General features: G+C 37.9%; 1 protein-coding gene across 1 annotated transcript in view; it reads right to left on the minus strand.

Moving 5' to 3' along the window:
* Positions 1–19,584, minus strand: part of Mcc (MCC regulator of WNT signaling pathway) — a 349,153-nt gene extending 329,569 nt beyond the window's left edge. The window contains exon 1 of the mRNA XM_019206068.2: positions 19,336–19,584. Coding sequence (XP_019061613.1) covers positions 19,336–19,570 — 235 coding nt within the window. The 5' untranslated portion in view covers positions 19,571–19,584. The remainder of the gene's footprint in view (positions 1–19,335) is intronic.
* Between the last annotated feature and the right edge of the window lie 1,022 nt (positions 19,585–20,606).

The following is a 20,606-nucleotide window of genomic DNA, read 5'->3' on the forward strand; positions in this document are numbered from 1 at the left end:
TAGAGCCTGATTGATCTCTTTTGTTACTTCCTGTGCTTTGAGTTCAGGGTATCCTGGTGGTTCACTATCGGCCTTTTCATCCTCATTTGCCATTGGTGAACTGGAAGTCTATCCTTGTGTCTTGCTTAAGTGTTTTCTCATTGTAATTTTTGTTGTCGGACTGTTCTTGGTTTAATCTCTGGATTATCACCCAAATCTTCCTGATATAGTTGCACCCTAGCTTCTGTGTCTCTAACGACTCACAGACATTCTCATCTTCATAACATCAGAGAAAACAGCTCATCAAATCAACGGCAATGCTTTACCCCAACTGATACAATCAGCAACACCTTAAGATCAAGCACAACTTGGACACTGACCACCTGTGGTAGTCACTAGTCTATCACCCTTAAATCATTTGAATTAAATTGAAATCAAGAAGCAGTCCAGAGCATGGCTGCAGTGAACAAAAGAACCCCCTGACGCTGACTGACCTCGAGCTGCAAGGCCCAGATTGAGTTCCCCATCCTTCTGAATGGTTGAACTCCAAAACGTTCTATTACAGGTTTGCCACACCCTTTCTTTAAAGATGTTCAAAGTTGGGAACTCAGAAAAATACCCTTGATGACCACCTCTGTCTCTGCAGAGTGTGTCCAAAGACTGGCACAGTCAGGAGGTCTGAGAGTGCGGGCGGGCGGGGGGTGGGTTATGGGGGTTCAGCTACCTTCCCGGCGCTTGAGCGATGGCTGCTGGGTCGGGCGCAGGCGTGGTTCTCCTTCCGGCGGTGGATCGGGGCCAGCCTACCTTACCGGCGATTGAGCGATGGCAGCTGGGTCGGGAGCAGGCGTGGTTCCTATTCTAATATTTTTATACACAGCTAAGTTAGAGAGAAATTAACAGGTAGAGAAAGAGGGATGAGGCCCTTGAGCAAGTCAGTGCAGAAGATGAGACCCAAGATTGTGGCTGGAGGTGATCTGAAAGACAGCCAGGCCTCAAGATGGAGATGAAATAGCCAGACCTATAAGCCACCCTAAGACAGACAGCAGCTTGAGACTGTCCTGTGGTTAACACCACCTGGTCCAGGGAGCCCAGATAGGCATCCGATGCATAGGGAGTGACCAAAACATCTGGACCCACACTCCCATCCCCTTCCAGGAATGCCCTTGTTCCTTCCACATACACCTGGCTATGTGCCTCACTTCCTGACTGTCTTGAAATTCTTTAGGTTGATTTTAGTTTGATATACATTTTACTTTGTAGGGAAAATTGAAGTCTTACAATGGCTACACTTTGGTTCAGGCTGTGTGTGTGTGCGTGTGTGTGCATGCGTGTGTGTGTGTGTATGTGTGTGTGTGTGTGTGATTTCTAGTGGATATTAAATCCAAGTAAGCAAGATTTCAGTGCAGGGGACCTCACGGGTCTCAGAGTAAATAACTCACATAACTAAGGTCAATGCTGATGGGTGTAAATAACTTACATAATGAAGGTCATCACTGGCACATGGCCACTGGTGTGTATTTTGGTATAAATGTACACTGCTGTGAGGGCTGCACAGAACACTAAACAGCCAAGTACTGATGTGAGCATAGGCAAGCTAGGTAGGGCCTCAGGACTGCCATGCGAATGCCCATGGCTGAGCAACACCTGAGAATAAAGACATCTAGTCCAGTCCACACCTCTGTGCCTTCTTATGGCAGCCTGGATCTCAACTGAATCTCCCCAGTCTGAACTGGTGACAAGTCATACCTATGCTGTGATTCTGCTGTATAAAATGCTCTTGACAAATAGCCTCAGTGTCCATTCAATAGGGACTCCTCCTGGAAATGTATCCTGCTAGTCTTATTTCTAATGAAACTCTCCTTTGGTCCAAGACTTCATTTCTTTATGTTGTGAGGCCATGGACTCAGCACATCTTCCCTCACAGATTGGGAGTTATTTTCCCCACAATAATATGTATTTGTTACCTGACAAATATTTGTTATTTAAATTACAACTGCATAAATTATGATGATATAACTTTGTATTCACATTTGAGCCATACTTATTTTTCTTTTCTTGACCAATTTTTGTTTTTTTCTGGGATTTTTTTGTATTTTCATCCATTTTTCTATGTATTATGAATTTCATCTTAGTCACTTATGTAAACCTCCTTTCAAAATTTTAGGATGTATAGATCATCTATCAAATTTAGTCATAAGAATTTCTCCTAGAAATTCTGACTTGCTATTTAGTTTATACTGATTCTTACCACTAATTACCTAGCACTTGTTTCCATTCTTTTTTTTAAATTAGTATATTTTAGATATACATAATGATCACATTCATCATAGGGAATTTGTATCTGTACATGATTTATCTAGCTTCTTTTTTCCTATTCCCCTCCCCTCCCTTTGATCACTCTTCTCTTTATTTACAAAACCCTTGTTTTCATTTTCTTCCATTCTCTTCTGTATTTTCAAGTATTTTTAACTTAACACTCTTTTTTGTTTGTTTGTTTGTTACCAGGGATCAAACTTGGGACCTTGTGAGGAAGGTGGTGGAACCACTGAGCTAAATCCCCAGCCCCAACTTAGCACTCTTTTGATAGTCAAAAAGCTTTTTAAGAAATGAGTTTATGGAAAATATTAAAAATATAAATATTTTTATATTCCACATGCATTAAAACATTTATATTCTATCCTTATATTTCTTAATAATTTGGTAAGGCACTCTACATAGGGAACTACTGATGTGTCTTTCTCATCTATGAGAATCAGAGGCAGTCTTATTCTAAATCTTTTGTATTAGTTCTGATGTGTTTCCTTCAAGGAAGGTTTGAAGAATCTTCCTTGTTTCCAGTGTCATGAAATTTCATAATATGTGTTTGGATGGGGTCAGCTTTCTTTACCTTAATGCCAGGATACTTGATAATTACATTCTATCAAGAAACATGTCCTTTAGTTTGGAGGAAAAAAATTTTTTTTGTACTGCGGATAGAACTCAGGACCTCAAGCTTTCAAGGCAGGCCCTGTGCTGCTGAGCTACAACCCTGGCCCCTGGAATAAAATTTTATGGATCATTTTGCTGATAATTTTCCCCCACTGTTTTGTTTGTTCTTTCTAGAATACCTATTATTTGAGCAGTAGATCTGACACCAGCCCTCTAAATTTTTAATTTTTTTATTACTGAGCACTGAAACCCAGACCTTTGCACTGAGCTGCACCTCTAGGCAACCCCATCCTTTTTTTACAATTTTGAGACAGGGTCTCATTAAGTCACTGAGTTGCGCAGCCTGGAGTTGAACTTGTGATCCTCCTGCCTCAGCCTCCCAGAGTTCTAGGATTTTAGGAGTGCACTTAAAGGACCAGTGATTTTTCTTATATATTCTTTCTAGTGTTCTGGCTTGTCATTCTTTTTCCTCTTTCTGGAATATATTATCTGTATTTCTCACTCTTTCTACTATATAGATCATTTATACTATACTTTTCCTAGAGTTTTCAAAAAAATGATCCTTTTATCCTCACCATTTATGTGAATATGATATTTTCTTCTGTTTTTCAGAGTACATTAGTGGGAAATATTTTGAGTGTCCTCCTTGTAGTCTCTGCTTCCTTTCAGTTACCTTTCCTACTTGTTTCAGTCTCTATCATTCATTTCAGAGAAATTCTTCAGATGTTGCATACTCTTTGGCTGTCCCTTTGGGACATATAACCTATTCCAGCTCTAAGATCTTAGTTGACTCTTCTTAAAATCATGGTAGACTAATGGGTCAAGTTTAGGAAACATTGATCTAGCTCATGCAATATAAGTAGGAACTTTTTAGGTGAAAGCAAATGAAAACATGAATTTTCCATAAGCCCTACATCCCTGACCTTTCAGGTTTCTTCCACAACTGACTCTCCCCTCTCCTACTTCTGTCCACAATTTCTCCCCTGCTTTTTCTCGATATTAAAGCCAGTTCAAGTAAAAAAAATCTGATCATTTTATGAAAACATAGGATAAATGACTGATGAAACTAAATATGTTTTCTGATACTTGGCTTTTAAAATGAGGACGACAGAATTTCTTGAAAATAAACCAAAGGACTAAACTCTTTGGCTATAAGTTAGCCAACATCAAAGAGATAAGAAAACAGGCACCTCTCAAGCTTCTTATCCCATAAGACTGGCACTGGGGTGGGGCAATCAATGATGCAGTAAAGCCACATAATCCTTTTCTCTTCTATGGTTCACCATCTCCATCAGGATTCTCCTCTAATTATCCCTGCAGCCAGTCCCAGGTTGTGAAGAGGCAGAGATGTTCCTTTTACTGAGGGCCAAGAATGGATGCCTCTTCTTCTTTAATACCCTCAAACAGAACAAAGTGACAGCATTCACAACAGGTTTTATTAATACAAAATGAACACAGAAATGGCAGGAAAGTAGAAAATCAGACATTCCAGAAATGACTTATTATTTGTGGGTACTATCCTGATCCCATCAGTTTCCAGCATTCAAGAACATAAAATGAAATAGCCTGATTCCTTTTGTTCTAAAAGCAAGTCATGAAGCTTCGGGGAAAAAAAATCTCTTACTGTTCTGGTTTAGGTCTTGTGGCAAGAGCTTCAGACAGGTGGACTATGGACTCATATCTGATCCACAGACATGGTCTATTAGCTCAGCTTCAATTAAAAATCACTTTTAAACAATTCAGTCATCAGCACTAAACTTTTAGAAAGAACATATTTTACAAAGTCAAAAATGTTTTTTGGCATGAACGCATATACATAAAGACACACACACAAAGAGAGAGTTGATCTAGAAACATGTGACTCCCATCCCTGAATAGCAATGTTGGCCGGAATTAGCAGAACCTACTCCTTTATATTAGGCACGTGACCTCCAGTTTTCTGCAGTCTCGATCTGGTCAACTTTTTTCAATTATGTTACCTCTTTGCTTTCACTGAGCACTTGCAAGCCTTGCTTCTGAGCTGCAGTTCTGCGCCTGAGGACCTAGATTTCCTACACAATGAACTGGGAAGAACCATCAGCAATTACCTTTACCTGCAGAGGAGATCCCCATGTATCTCAGGGCAGTGGCCAAAATACATAACCTCATATGATAGCCTCAATATTCATATAAAACTTACAATTTTTACAAGGAGGACTACAGATCAAGAGCCAGGAGCACCCAGCAGCATGTTTAAACATGGAGGACAACTGAGCACTATGTTAATACAGTCACTATAAGGTGAAAATGTGGGTGTTTGTGTCCCTGAGATTTTGTATCTAATTACTCCAACCAAAATGAGTATGCTATGATCTAAATGTCTGTGTCCCATTAAAATTCATACATTAAAAAGTGACTTATCCAGAAGGCAATACTACTAGGAAATGGGCCTTTTGGGGGTGATTAGGTAATGAGAGAAGCCCTTGTGAAGGGGATTGTTTCCTTATAAAAGAAACCTCTTTGCAAGGTCCTGAGTTTGATCCTCTGTACCAAAAAAAAAGAAAGAAAGAAACCCCAGAGAACTATCTAGTCTTTCCCACCATTTAAGAACACACCACAAAAGTGCCTTCTGTAAATCAGGAAATGGACCTCACAGGACACTAAATCTGCTGACACTCTGGGCTTGGACTCCTTTGCCTCCAGAACTGTAAGAAATATACGTCTGTTGTTGTGTACGAGCTACCAAATCAATGGTATGTTTTATAGTAGCCCAAAGAGATTAAGACAAAGTAAAGTATAGACTAAGTAAAAAGAAGTGAGGAAAGTTTAAAGTGCCCCCCGCAAAAGTATTTTGAATACCTCAGATTCTGGCATTAAAGCAACTAAACTGGTGAGACTGGTAACTACATTTACTCTGTAGGAGTCCAGGGTGGCATTTTCATTCCTAAATCTTTACACAGAAATCCCTAAAAAATATCATCCAAAATACTCATATTCTAAGGTTTTGTTAATACAGCAAAAGAACAAGGAGGAAAGAACACAGCAGTAAATTAATAGAAAGACAATTAAACCATGAGCCGGGAGAGTTCCGGTTTAGTCCCAGCCATGCACCAACTAACTGTGTGACCTAAGAAATGTTATTTTGTCCTCTGAGTCGCCACATTGCACTATATAGTAAATGAAACTAGATGATGTTTAACAGATCCTCTGGAGTATAATGTAATTCAAGGGCAAAATTTTTTCAAAGTACTCTAACTCAAGTCAGATACATTAAAGAAAACATTATAAGTATCGAAAGATAAATATGACTTGGTAAATATTTTGTGTTAAAATTTATCTAGAACTGGATAAGACAGATCCATAAAATGAGAGCTAAATAAATACGTAAGGTACCAGATTAAATTATGTTTAAACTAGAAGCAAAATGTTTTTCCTGTAGATACAAACTTAAATGGATCAACTGGAAACCATACAAAATTCTTCCAAAACAACTATATAAATTTAACTGACTTAAACAGTTAGTTACTAATGCATTTTCATTTATGTTCTTCAGTGAATTTGTAGTAGTCTTATAAGAGATAAAACAGGAAGCAAAATAAAGCCTTCCTGAGGCTTTTGTGATTATAATGCTGAGTGACAGATTCTCTAGAATGAACAATGGATAATGGAATAGTCTGGCCAAGCTAAACACTTTCTATGAGCAGACTAGGCCTTTATCTCAGCCAAGTAATCATTTTTATTCCATAAAAAATATCGAAATCATGCCAAGTTGTATCACTGCCACTGAAATTGGAATGGCTTCAACAACCCATAAAAACAGTGACACTTAATGAATTGTTTCAATTAAATCATGCTGGAGAGAGAAAATAGATGAATAGTTTATTGTGTTCTGTGTAGTTCAAAAGATATCATCAGCACAGGTAATCACTGGCGCCCTTCATAGCAGGATTCCCACCTGAGATAAGCACACCTGGGTCTGCATGAACTTTTGGGTTTATGCTGGCTGAAATGAAGTGATTAACGCCAGGAGGGAGCAGCTAAAACAACAGATCCAAAAGCAGCAATGCTAAACATTATGAAACACACTGACAAAAGATAGAATCAGCCTGTAAGGCAGAACCCATTTGCACTATTTGAGACATCGTTTTAAAAGAATTTAGATCACTACCAAACAACATATTTAACAACATGAAACAGTAATCTACAAAACATCTAAAATCTTTAGTATCACAAGAAATATTTGAGAATTTATTGATCTTATACCTGCTTGCTAATATGTCTAAAAAAGAAATATATATCAATTTTTTCTTCTATTTGCCCTTTAGATTTTCCTACAGTGAACAGGGAGTGAAAAAATGATATCAAATAAGTCACAAATACAATTGGACACTGTAAATATACAAGTTCACACTAAGAAAAAGCCAAATAAAGACAACTGAAGTTCAAATATAGCCAACACAAAAACATTGTAACATAAGTGACATACATTGATTATTCTTGATGTCTTAGATGATGTCAAAGTCTTCTATTATTTTTGGCTTCACTAGGTCTTTTATACTTACATTTTTTAATATGTGACTCTCATTATCTGAGAACCTACAACACCTTAAATAACCAAGGAGGACACAGCTTGGTAATGTAGAGAGAGGTGTCTTACAGTTTCCTATTTTTTCTTATTCAGAAAAGTCTCTTGGTTGCTCCCCAACACATGACTTCTCACAGTAAGTCTAAACAAGTTTTCTATTTTAGTGTTCCACATTTTCCTTAAGAAAAAGGAAAATGTGTGTTTTAATGGATGCTGCTTATCTGTCAGATATTAAATCTGTGAAATACATTAAGGACAACGTTATACTATATCCTTAATTATGCTCATGATTTGAAAGCAAAATTTGCCATATATAACCTGACCCTGTATAATCAAGGTTTTTTTGCACCAATACATTTTCACTGTGGATTGCTTCATTTTATACACTGAGTTTCTCACTCTCGCTCTCCCTCTTGCTCCCTCTCTCCCTTCCTCCTTCATTCTTACTCTCCGTGTGTGTGTGTGTGTGTGTGTGTGTGTGTGTGTGTGTTAAATATCAAAGCCACTATAACAATGCATGTTTGCTAGTATCTTTACAATGTTTGGGCAGCCTAAGATTCTTTTTATTCCTTGCTCCTTGCAGCAGACAGCTTTCTAAGTCATTGTTTAATACCCAAACACCATCAGCTCAAATATCAAGAGCCATAAACAGCCCAAACAAAGTAGAAGAGAAACAAGATTTAAGGTTCACATTGTACAGGGATCTTTTAACAGCATTTCTCACCTATTTCTATCAATGTATACCAAAGGCAGAGAGGCGCATCAAGAGGCTTGGGCGATAGACTGAATCTCTAAGACAGGGAATTCTTTGAAGTCTCTTGTTTTATTTTGGTAAGTCACTTAAGTTTTTAATTCTACTCCACATATATCAGCACTTACTTTAATACAAAATTTTTTTTTAATTAGCAAATCATAAGAATTTTCCTCCAAATAATCAGCTAACTTGACACATAGGGATATATGTCATGTCTGTCTTAGGGCTTTTACAGCTCTCCACCCCCAACCACTGCTATGTGCTCCCCAGATGTTAACCACTACTCAGTATGAAGCACAAGGACATTTACTTTAATAACGGGTAATACTTTCAAGTGGACTCTTCTCCAACTTATCACTATCTGGTCTGTTTCTTTATTTCTTCTTCCTTCCTTTTCTTCCCCTGTGGAACTTGGTATTGAACCCAGGGCATGGTAAGCTACAGCCTCTGTCCCCTTTAAAATATTTTTCACTTTGATGTGCATTTCCCTAATGGCTAAAGATGTTGAACATTTTTTTCATATACTTATTAGCTACCTGACACAGTCTTGCTAAATTGCTCTGGCTGGCCTTAAACTCACAGTCCTCCTACCTCAGCCTTTTAAGCAGCTTTGGTTATAAGCATGTGCCACCATGCTCGGATGTTCTTGTGCTTCTACTTCATTTATAACCTTAGGGTAAAAATGAACTTGAAGGAAAGGTACTCATCTATAACTCATTAACTGAACTTATTTTATTTGTAAAAACTGCCCAGATCCAAATATACACGTCTTTATTTCAAAGGAATAGCTATACCACAGAGAAAGAAGTCCACATCTTGAAAGCTGAAAACAAATGAAGAAGTAGTTGTTGTACATGAGACTAGGTGCTGTGGCACCAAAATGTTTTCTTTATCAATCTATTCAGTCATTGATCAAAGACTCATGCAGTGAAAGTCATGTATCAGACTGTGTAACTTTCCCAAAATGTATAATCTAGTAGAGAAGGTGAACACACAAATGGATAATTACAGTACAATACAATTCATAATACAATGACAGGAATGTACACGGGTATAACAAAGCACATAAAACACAAAATGTCTAACCATTCATTAAAAAAACAATTTGGTTCACTCAAATGAGACACCATATAGTATTAAAGTTTGTGTGTCTGATTTATTTTATTCAACATTGTACTTTCCAGGTGCATCCATTTTCCTAGAAATGCCACAAATTTATCATTCTTTATTGTTGAGTAGTATTCCATTATATACAAATACCACATTTCGTTTATCTGTTCATCTGTTGGTGGGCATGCAGGCTGCTTCCAGGATTTAGCTATTATGAATGGCGCTGCCATCTCCCATTTGAGTGAAGCACAGCACAAGAAATGATATAGGATGGATAGAAAGGGACAAAGGGACAGATCTTGCCCAGTAGGGAAATGGTCCAAGGGAACAAGGGCGAGTGGTAAGGAGGAAGGGAAGGGGGAATGAGAGGAATAAAGACACCCCCTGTACAGGAACCAAGTAACTCCAATCAAGGTAGACAAGATATTGTTATTATATAACAAAAGCTAAGATAAATAATATCAACAGGTAAGGAAAAGGTGATGGGGGAACCAGAGGAGGAGGGGGAGAGGGAGAGGGAGAGAGGGAAAGGGAAGGGGAAGGGAGTTAAAAAAATGAAACAAGCTGTAATATGTACATGTAACCACCCCTTAAGATGCTTGTAAATTGCATAAATTGCAAACATATACTAATGAAAAACTTTTAAACCATAATTTGGTTGTGTGACAAGACGCACAAAAATCACCTGGTTGCTAAGAACATATAATACCTACCATATTATCTAGAATTTTTAGAACCTTTTGAGGCTTATAAGAACACACGTACAAGCTGGGCATGGTGGCACACGCCTGTAATCCCAACACTCGGGAGGCTGAGGCAGGAGGATCGCTGTGAGTTTGAGACCAGCCTAGGCTACATAGTGAGTTCCAGGTCAGTCTCAACTACATAGTGAGACCCTGTCTCAACCCCCACCCCAAAAGAACACACATACCAAGGAGGAAAAAAGGCAAGATTGATATTGTAGAATCAATCACATGGCAGACGTATTATTTTGACTGCCCAGCATCTATTCCCCCTTTTTTAGTGAAAGGACCCTGGTTTCCCAGGCCTGGCCAATCAAAGCACTGCATTCTTCTGGCCAGAGTTACTGATTGCAAGATAGGTATTTAGCTCAAGAAGAGGAAGTGAGAACAATATCCTGGACTTTTGTGGTGCTCCTTGAGGAGAAAAATCATTCCTATTCCTATGGTTACTCAATAGAATGAATGTAAGCCTGGGGCTGCTGGAGACTACAACAAGGTCCTGGGAATAAAGCCAATTATGGAGGAAGGTGCTGAGGCCGAGAGAGAAAGACTGAAGGAGGGCATCTGGACTCTGAATCCAGCCATGTCGGGGTCAACTGCCCAAACTCCAGTCCAGCCACATGCAGACTCATTCACCCAACCTCCACCTTTCCTTTCCTCCATCCTCGCTCTTTATTCACCTTCGAAGTATTAGACATGGGTGTTAGTCACTTGTTAACAAAATGCTCTAATATATTAATATATTCCTTTTTTTTTTAAAGCAGTGCTAGGGATTGAACACAGGGCTTTTGCATTGAGCTATATCCCCAGCCATTCTTTATTTTTTATTTTGAGACAGGGTCTTGCTAAGTTACTAAATTACCCAGGCTGGGCTCAAACTTGTGATTCCTCTGCCTCAGCCTCTCTGAACGCTGGGATTTCAAGTATGCACCACTATGTTGGGCTTCTAAATAAAACAGGAATGAAACTCTAGAAGCAGGTTTGAGGAATGCATGCAGGGGTTAGAAAGCCAGCGTCACTGAAACTAAGGGTCCATGCGGGGAAGTAATGGGAAACAAAATGGGATAGTGTAGGATGAGCCCACCGAGTCTTGGTATCCAACAGTATTCAGAGGTCAGACAGCAGAGTGTATTAAGTAGTAGAAGAGAATCGGGGCTGGGGATTACAGCTCAGAGATAGAGCACTTGCCTGTCTTGCATGATCAGAGAGAGAGGGACGGAGGGAGGGAGGGAGGGAGAGAGAACACACGCAAGTTAGGAAGGAACAATAAAGAGGGTAAAGGAGGACCTGGATCTGGAACTATGCCGACCTGAGAAGTATGAACAGAAGAATCAGTATGGATTGGGGCCTGTTCAAAGGTAGGACGGACAGGCCACGTTTACCTAAGAACTGACCAAATCTACCAAAAGTAAATCTAACGGTCAGTTAATCTAAAGACAGGTACTTGACAGCATTCTCAGTGTCCAACTCAAAAATATAAAGCAGGTCCCACGATATAAAGACTTCCAGGAGCCTATTCTAACTCTCAATGGAAGAACGGACTAAATAAAATTAACAGATTGTCCACCCTACGCCATGGAACATACAGTATATAAAACAACAAATATAAATCCTTAAATTTTCCCAAAACTTTCAGTTAGGCCTGAAAAACTATCAGGACTTCAGCCTGCTTTGATGTTAGCTGGGGAGTATTTTAAACAATGAATCCCTCTCATGAGTGATTTACTTAAAAGCCTCTGTGTTAATTATTAATTGCTCACCCAGAGTCCAAAGGGAACTCAAACCATTTCGCAATAGTCCTGACTCACCAACCAAAATTCTACATACTAAAGGCAATCCAGTTGGAGTGAAAAATGCCTTCTTGTCTGAATTTTATCAGTTTTACAGATCTCTGCACATAGGAAAAAAAAAACCTAGAAAATAATGCTAAGACATTCATTCTGGAAGACTGGTACGTATCAAAATTAGATGGGTTATGTACCTTATGTAGTTTTAATTTTGGTTTTTAAGATACCAAACCAAAGTTGACATTGCTGCTTATGGTATTTTTTAAAAAATTTAACAAGGCATCGGATATTTCCTTACATTTCCTCCATTAGGTTGTGAAGTTTGGAGTTGTTCCTGCCTAAACCATGTATTCTTCGATCTAACTTTTAACTTCAACCTATTAGGAAAAAGACTTTTGCTGTTAGTTTTCCCAAGAAACTTCACTTTCTGTGCTCCTTGAGGATCACTGGGCATTAGCAGAGAAGCAGGATGGCTGACATATCATAGGGCAATCTGCCACCAGGAAAAACCAGCAAGTGTTCTGAAGACACAGATTGTTTGGAACAATGTGTAATGTGTCCTAGTCTTTGCATAAATTAAATTTAGTTGTACTAATTAGCAGGTCTTACTGTTTGCTGTGAACCAAATAAGTTCTTGGGCTCTTTGAGACCTGACACAAAATAAGAGAAACAAGCAGGGAGCTTAGAAAAGCACAAAGATGTGACAACTTCCTTAAGTAAGTCGGAAAGGCTGGATCAGCTCTCCACGAGCCCTCTGAAACACTACCTCTTTCACATAATTCACACTTTTGACACGTGTGTGGAAATCATATGCAAGGTTTACAGTTTGGCTGAAATTTTAAAAACCTATTTATTTAAAAATGCTTATTCAAATAAAGGCTCTGTTGGTATTGCTAACATACAGAAATATCTAACGATAGCTTTTTTTTAATTTTTTTGGTACCAGGTATCAAACTCCAGGTCCTTGCACTTGCAAGGCAGGCAGAGGCGCCACTGAGCTAAATCCCTGGCCCTAATGATAGCTTTTTAAATTCAGAGTCTTTCCTAATCACTAAGAAATGTTTTCAAAATGTAATTCCCAAATAATTATAATGAATCTAAATGATTTATTTTCCATTGGGAAATCAGGCAGCATAAAGAAAATCTCACAAATGTTTTAGTACAATATTTGAGTCACTTTGCTGAGGAAGAGATGGGCTTAACCTAACCATAATTGCCCTCATATCTCCCCTTAAGACTCTGTCTATAATTTCTGGGAATGCCCTTTCAATGGCAGTGTTCTTTCCTGCTTAAATTTTGGTCATTAAAACAAACTTTTCTAAATTATAGTGCTAGAACTCAAAGAATCATCTTATTCAACAGGTGACTTCTTTGTGTTTTCCACCCCTTGCTGGCTGCATGACTTTGAGCCTCAGTGTCCTCCTGTATGTAAGGAGATCCCTACTCTAAAGGATTAGAGCGATAATGAAAATGATAATCACTATTACTTACTGAACCCCTCCTGTGAGTAGGCACTTTATAGGACCTTCACAAGTGATAGCTCACTAAATCCTTCCAACTGTACCTTACAGTGTATGTATTACTACTCTAAATTTAGATGTAAGAGAACAAAAGCTCAGAATAATCAGTAACCTAACCTAAGTCCCATGGCAACTCAGTCATAAAGCTGGGATCTAAGTAATAATAGCCTAGTAAATTGTCCTAAACAGAGCAAATATTAGTAATTTTAGCCATTGTATTGTTGATATTGCTGTAACTATTAAGACATGTAGCCAATGTCTGATAGCCCTGAAGATTTAAAAGCTGTATTTGAAACTGATTTAAAATGGATATAAAAATATATTATGATCTAGTTATCTGGGTAACTTAATTATCCCCCAAAGTATATTTGAGCAGAAAATGCAAAGCCTAAGAGAAATGTCATTTAAGTTTGGGAAATGCTACATTTTTTTCTTTTCCTGAAGATTCACAAGAAGCATTGGCATATTAAAAGCTGAGATATCTTGCAGTAAGAAAACTACTCATCGGATGGGTAGGGGAAGGGTAATAAGGGAAAAGAAAAAAAATGTGAGATAATGAAAAGATGAAAATAAAGTGTTTGTAGATGGGGAGGGGAGGAGGGGGTGAAGGGAGGGCAGGGGTAAGGGGAAAAAATGAGAATCAAGACTTGTCATGTAGAGGTACAAGATCCCAACAATGAATGTAACTGTACTGTATCCCTAAAATGTACCAATAAACTCAATTAAAGCTGAAAAAAAACTGGAAAACAAAACAAAACAAATAAACAGAACAAAACAAAGCAAAACTGAGCCCCTAACTATAATCAGAGTTCCTCAGTTGGTAAAGTTTTACTGTACCTAAAATAAAATTTTCTGTCGATGCATTGAAAAAAAAAAAGAAAACTACTCATCTACTTTAAGCCAATGTTTTCAAGTTATATGACAAAGGAATTCTTTCTTCATCTAATATTTATAAGTAACTCTTAAAATCACCATTCTATGGGAAACACTTGGAAAAAATGAATCTGTTGACATTCCTCCTCCAAGTTGTGCATGTAATGCTTTGACAGGTTTTGTTTTCCTGCCAGCTCTACTCCCTACTGTGGATGTGCTGTGAAATGTCAGAGCTCATGATGAAAGTTTTTTCTGACAGTTAACTATTAAACTAAAGTTTTCTTATGGTTTTCTCACAACAGCCCAATATTCTGCTTCTCTCCATCTTGTAGGCACAGGTAAAATCCTAGCCTTCTCTTGAAACTTATGTTTACAGGTTTTTCTCAATGTTTATTATAGACTATATTTTCTGTACCAATCAATAGCACCTTACATTTTATTAACTGTAATTGAAATCTTACTGCTAGGGCTAGAGTTGTAGTTCAGTCGTAGAGTACTTGCCTACCATGTGCAAGGCCCTGGGTTCTGTCTCCAGCATAAAATAATAAAAAAGGGAAAAAAAAGTGTTGCTATATAATTTGTCAGATGCTCATGTCTCTACAATTAATTTTTAAGTTTCTTAGCATCTGAGATCATGCATTGTACTTCTCCACTTCTCTGTATCATTCAAAGAGTATAAATACATACATGGTGCTTATTTATTCAGTTATTCAACAAATATGATTGAGCATCTCCCAGGTACTATTCTGAGTGCGGGGATATTGCAGTCACAAAATGGGCAAGGCCATAAATACTCTGGTAGAACTTTCATTGCACTGGGGACGCTACATAGTGACTGTTCAAGTAGATACACAATGTAGTGTCAGATAAGGATAAGTGGTAGGCAGCAATGGGGGGATGTGAAAGAATGAATGACAGGAGGTTATGTTGGCTAGGGAAAGCCTTCTTGAAGAGAGCACATTTTGAAATGGGAATAACAGGAAAAAGCCAACTGCAACAAACAAGTTGTATATATATGGTTCTAGGCTGAAGGTAAGTGTTGGACAAAAGTCAGGAGGCTGACTCAATTTGCTAAAGTGGAGGAACTTCAGAATGATTGGGATGTCTGGAATAGATACAGTAAATCGGGAATCACTGTGAGATCAATTCAGAGTGGTGGGTGTTGATCAAACTGTGATAAAGTGTTTTAACTTCAAGACAATAGGAAAGCAACAGAACATTTTAGACACAAGACTAACAAAAACAGGGCCAGGGATTTAGCTCAGTGGTGCCTCCACCTGCCTCTAAGTGCAAAATTCCAAGTTTGATCCCCGGTACCAAAAAAAAAAAAAGAATAACAGAAACATATTTTTAGAATTTTAAAAGCCCACTCTCACTTCATGGTAGAGAATGAAATGCTGGGATCGAGGGAAGATTCAGAAAGGCCAGTTGCAGTTTTAGTAGGCAAGGCAAGGAACAGGAATTTGGATAAGGATAGCAGCAGGAAAATAAAGGAAATGGACATATTCTGAATATGCTTTGGCAAAAGAGACAATGGGACTGGCCAGCACGCAAAAAACCAGGAAGATAGAGGTATTTCCTAGATGCAAATATTTTCTAGATGAAGATAACTGGGAGAGGAATGCGCCTCGGAGGAAGAATGAGAAAGGAAACCAAGTACTTCTTGATTGTATTAAAGTGAGAAGGTCTAGAAGATACCAGGGTTGTGTGTCCACTTTCCTGATTCCAAAGCTCATGGGAAAGGGCACGAGTAGATATAAATATTTGGGACAAAAATTGGCACAAAAATTGTATTACATATGTAAAAGAATCGAGACATGTGACAGGATGTATGTCAAAGATCAGTATAGCTGGAACATACATAGGGAGAATGCATGCCAAAAATCTAGACATAAACAGCAAAGGAAGTAAGGGATTGGCCAACATGAATGTATCAAAAGCAAGATCAGACAACTGAAGAAGATGGGAGGGCATGGAGTCAAGAGAGGGTTTCTCTCCACCCCAAAGTGGGAGATAATGGAATTTATCTAAACACAGACAGAGGAAAATGCTGATGACATAGAAAATAGAAGGAATAATTAAACACATAAATCTTAACTACTGTCAAATTAAAATGTGTTTGATTCACATTAGACTGAGTAGGAGGTTGTTTTCCAATACATATCTGACAATCTGCAGGATTTAAAACTGGGTGGCCATTTAATCCCCATTGTGCGGAATGAAAAGAGTGAAAACTTTATGATATTTGAGGTAGGATTTTGGGGTTGATTAGGATTATTACATCAGGTCATCAGGGTGGAGCCCCCAAAGTTGAATCCTTGTGACTTTATAAGAAGGACTTCCTTGTCTTTTACCATCTAATGTCCTGGGTCTCTTGGGCACCTCCCAGCACGAAGGCCATTATGTGACATTGGCCTTTGAATTTCCAGGAAACTATGAGACAAATAAACTTCTTCTTTTTTTTTTTTTTTTGGTATCAGGAATTAAACTCAAGGCCTCCTCACACTTGTCAGGAAGGCTTTGTGTTGCTGAGCTACATCCCCAGCTCAAATAAACCTATTTTCATAATAAAATTAACAAACCTTAGGTATTTCATTACAGAAAGCAAAACAGACTACTACACATGGATTTAATGCTCATTACATGCCAGGTATTGCTTTACGTGTTTGCACATGTATATTAACTCATCTGCTTCTCCAAATAACAGTAACTGCTCTTACTTTACACAGTGCAACAGAGACTCAAAGAAGTTAAACAATTTGTCTAATGTCAAGCAAACTCAAGGCCTCCTCACACTTGTCAGGAAGGCTTTGTGTTGCTGAGCTACATCCCCAGCTCAAATAAACCTATTTTCATAATAAAATTAACAAACCTTAGGTATTTCATTACAGAAAGCAAAACAGACTACTACACATGGATTTAATGCTCATTACATGCCAGGTATTGCTTTACGTGTTTGCACATGTATATTAACTCATCTGCTTCTCCAAATAACAGTAACTGCTCTTACTTTACACAGTGCAACAGAGACTCAAAGAAGTTAAACAATTTGTCTAATGTCAAGCCTGCAGGAAGTGACAGAACCAGGATTCACACTCAAGTGATTACACACACTCTGAAGCCAGGATAAACTGGTCAGAGGTTTCAAAGCTAACGGCCTTTCGCTGGTTCACCTCTTCTCAGCTACCTCTTAAGTGTACAAAGCTATTTTAAAAAAGGATAAAAAGAGAACTGTTTTTCAACCTTTCTTTGCTTCAGTTAATCTCATGTGATGATCAAATAAGTCAGCAATTCTTTAAAACACATTCTTTTCAAAAGATGTATAGACCTCTAGTATATTAAATACATTTTGACAATTAAATAGTATGTTTTTTTTCACAAAAGTATTTCTTCCATGTTCAAATTTGACACACATTTTACATTATTTTAATAGCTCTATGGTATTTAACTGCTGGGATGTTCCACAGTTTACTTAACATTTCAAACATATATATACATATATGTATACACTCGTGTACTTATATAAGAAACTCATGTTCTTGGCAGAAAATTAAAAAATACGGCTAGGCAGAAAGAATTCCACTCATTCTTTCATTTAATAAATATTTACTGAGTGTCTATTTTATGCCATGAAACCATTACAAATCATGTTTTTTAACATGATATAAAAGCATGAAGAGAATATCAAAGGAAAATTGCAAGATACAAAGCCATATAGAAAGTATGTGAAAAAACTAGTAAAAAGAAGGGCTGGGGATACAGCTGAGGGGTACAGCACAGGTTCAGCATGTACAAAGCCCCAAGTTCAATATTCAGCACCAAAAAGTGAAATAATCAGAAAACAAGAAAAGAAAGGAAAGAAAATCAGGTGCAGATGTATGTGCACACATACAGACTGGATGTGGGGGAGAGAGAGAGAGAGAGAGAGAGAGAGAGAGAGAGAGAGAGAAGCATATCAGATGTAAGCAGTAGTTGCTGCCTGGTAAAATTAAAGATGACTTTTATTTTCTTCTGACTGCATTTGCTTTACAATTTTTCTATAATAAACACATATTACTTTAATACTCAGGAAAGTTTTTTTCAAATTAAATATTTCTACATATTGTGCTGCAAGCACATGAACTTCGTGCATTACCAGATATCACATTTTTCACTAAAGTAGAATCCATTAAGGTAGTAAGGTGCAGAGTGTATGTGGGTGTTTTTATTGTTTCACCTATCCAGTAGTTATGCTCAAAATTATTCTACTGTCAGGAGCATTGCTCAGTGTGTGTGTGTGTGTGTGTGTGTGTGTGTGTGTGTACATGTGTGTGTTCTGAGGCACTACATAATTATCCACGCTAATTAGTATATGTAGATCTAGATACAAAATAAATTATGGGCTAATAACATGGAGCTTTACCTTCTCGCTGCTAGATCTACCCAGCATAGAGAGAAACATTAAAAGAGATGCAGGAGATACTTTCAAGGTGAGAGGGATCCTGAAGTATAGGTAGAAAACTCAGATGCTTTCCTCTGTTCCTTTTTTTAGGCTACTTTTTAAGGTGCCTCTTTTCTTTTCACTGTGTATATAAAAGTTCAGACATGCCATTTATATATATATCTGAGTACTCGAAAATATATATATAAGATAACCTCTCACCCAGTTTCAATAATTAGCAACATTATTAAAAACTTTCTTTCCAACTGCTTATCTTGTACCTAAAGGAAATAATAACACTTATGAGTAGGAAAACTATATAGAAACATTTTCTAGCATTAAATAAAAAAGAAATGGCTTTTGAAAACTGCAACACTAAGCTGTAAAGAAGTCCCCAAAATAGTTCCTAAGGCCGGCTGACACCTTTATGACCTTTACCATCCATTTGCCCCACCTCTTCCAAGCTGTCTGAATAAGCATTATTATGTATGGAAATCAACAAACTGTTGAACAGCATTGGGGAAAATACTGAGCACCCACCCAAGGCAAGTGTGGCCAGGAGCGCAGCCCCAGGACAGTTGGGCAGGAGCCTTATTTACAGAGATCACACAGTGGAGCCAGTGGGGCACTGCCGTACTGCCTCCTCATTGTACCTACCCAGACTGTTGTCACTGCTTGTGGGCCAGGAAGCAATTCTGTCTCTCAGCTTCTTCTTTTTCCAGGAGTTGTCTGACTTCACGGAGAGGTCTACTTCTTCCTTCCTAATTTCTTGGACTAGCTGCATATGACACCTTGTAAAATCCTGAAAGGAAATCTTCCCATTTTCATCTGCACCCAACTGGTCCATGATCTCAGCCACAGATTCTTCCATATTCAGTTGGCGACAGACCATCAGCAAGTCATTTCTACAGAAGGGGAAAAAGAAGTAAACATGTTAGAGATATTTGATCCAGAAAAAGTGGCTAGTGACAAAAAAGGGTATTTCTTAAATATATTTGCACATACATTGGAAAACTACTTTCAGCTTTCTCACTGCTATCAGAAAAGCAGTAAGTGTACAAAACATCTATCTTATCTGGGTTATTCCAGACAAAAACTCTATTATTATTTGAAAAAGAAAGGCATCTTTTAATCCTTTGTTCTCATTTTCTTCCTGTTTCTAGGACCTCCTGTCTCTTTCCTTTGAAACTGAAGAACTTAACTTTTTTTTAACACCTGTAGTAGAATATAGTACTGTAATCTCTCTGTAAGAAAAAATTTCAGAACACAGTAAGGACATTGTTTCTACCCTTGGCAGAATCCAAAATCTACTCAAGTTGTAAAAAAAAAAAAGATTTTCATAAGCTTGATTTTCAACCTTCTGAACCACAGCTAAATGTGTACATCTTTAGTATGTTAATCTTAGTTCTCATGATTCAGTGTTTACCTATCTCTGTTTTTTCCTAATTTTATTACACTGCTTTCTACCTTCCCATTAGCAATTAGTAGAGCCTTAAGACGGAATAAGAATCAAAATGCCAAATGCCTTCCAGGTATTTGATATTAGATGCAACGTAAATGTGTGAAGTGGGTAGATCTAAGGCAAGAGGGTAGAAAAGCATTAACTGGCCTACAGAGTCTCAAATTAGAAAAAAGAAAATAAAAAAGGAATAACTAAACAACAACATTATGCAGATCAAGAACATTTACCTGGAGGACACTGGTTTGATCCCTGTCATCATCTGTTCTTTTCTCTCTACCTAACCACCTATGAGCAACAGTTTGCTCGTTCTGCTTCAGCTGTAAGTCTTAGTGAAAGTCAAAGGATTCTAGAATTTAAGAGTTGAAAGAGACATCAGAAATCAGCTCACAATCACAAAGGTAATTAATGTTTCCATCTCAACATACCACAGAGGTCCACGCATCTTAAGAAAATGACCAATTTGATG

Source organism: Fukomys damarensis, unplaced genomic scaffold, assembly GCF_012274545.1.
Source record: "Fukomys damarensis isolate Sample0158 unplaced genomic scaffold, DMR_v1.0_HiC HiC_scaffold_9, whole genome shotgun sequence".
Taxonomy (NCBI): Eukaryota; Metazoa; Chordata; class Mammalia; order Rodentia; family Bathyergidae; genus Fukomys; species Fukomys damarensis.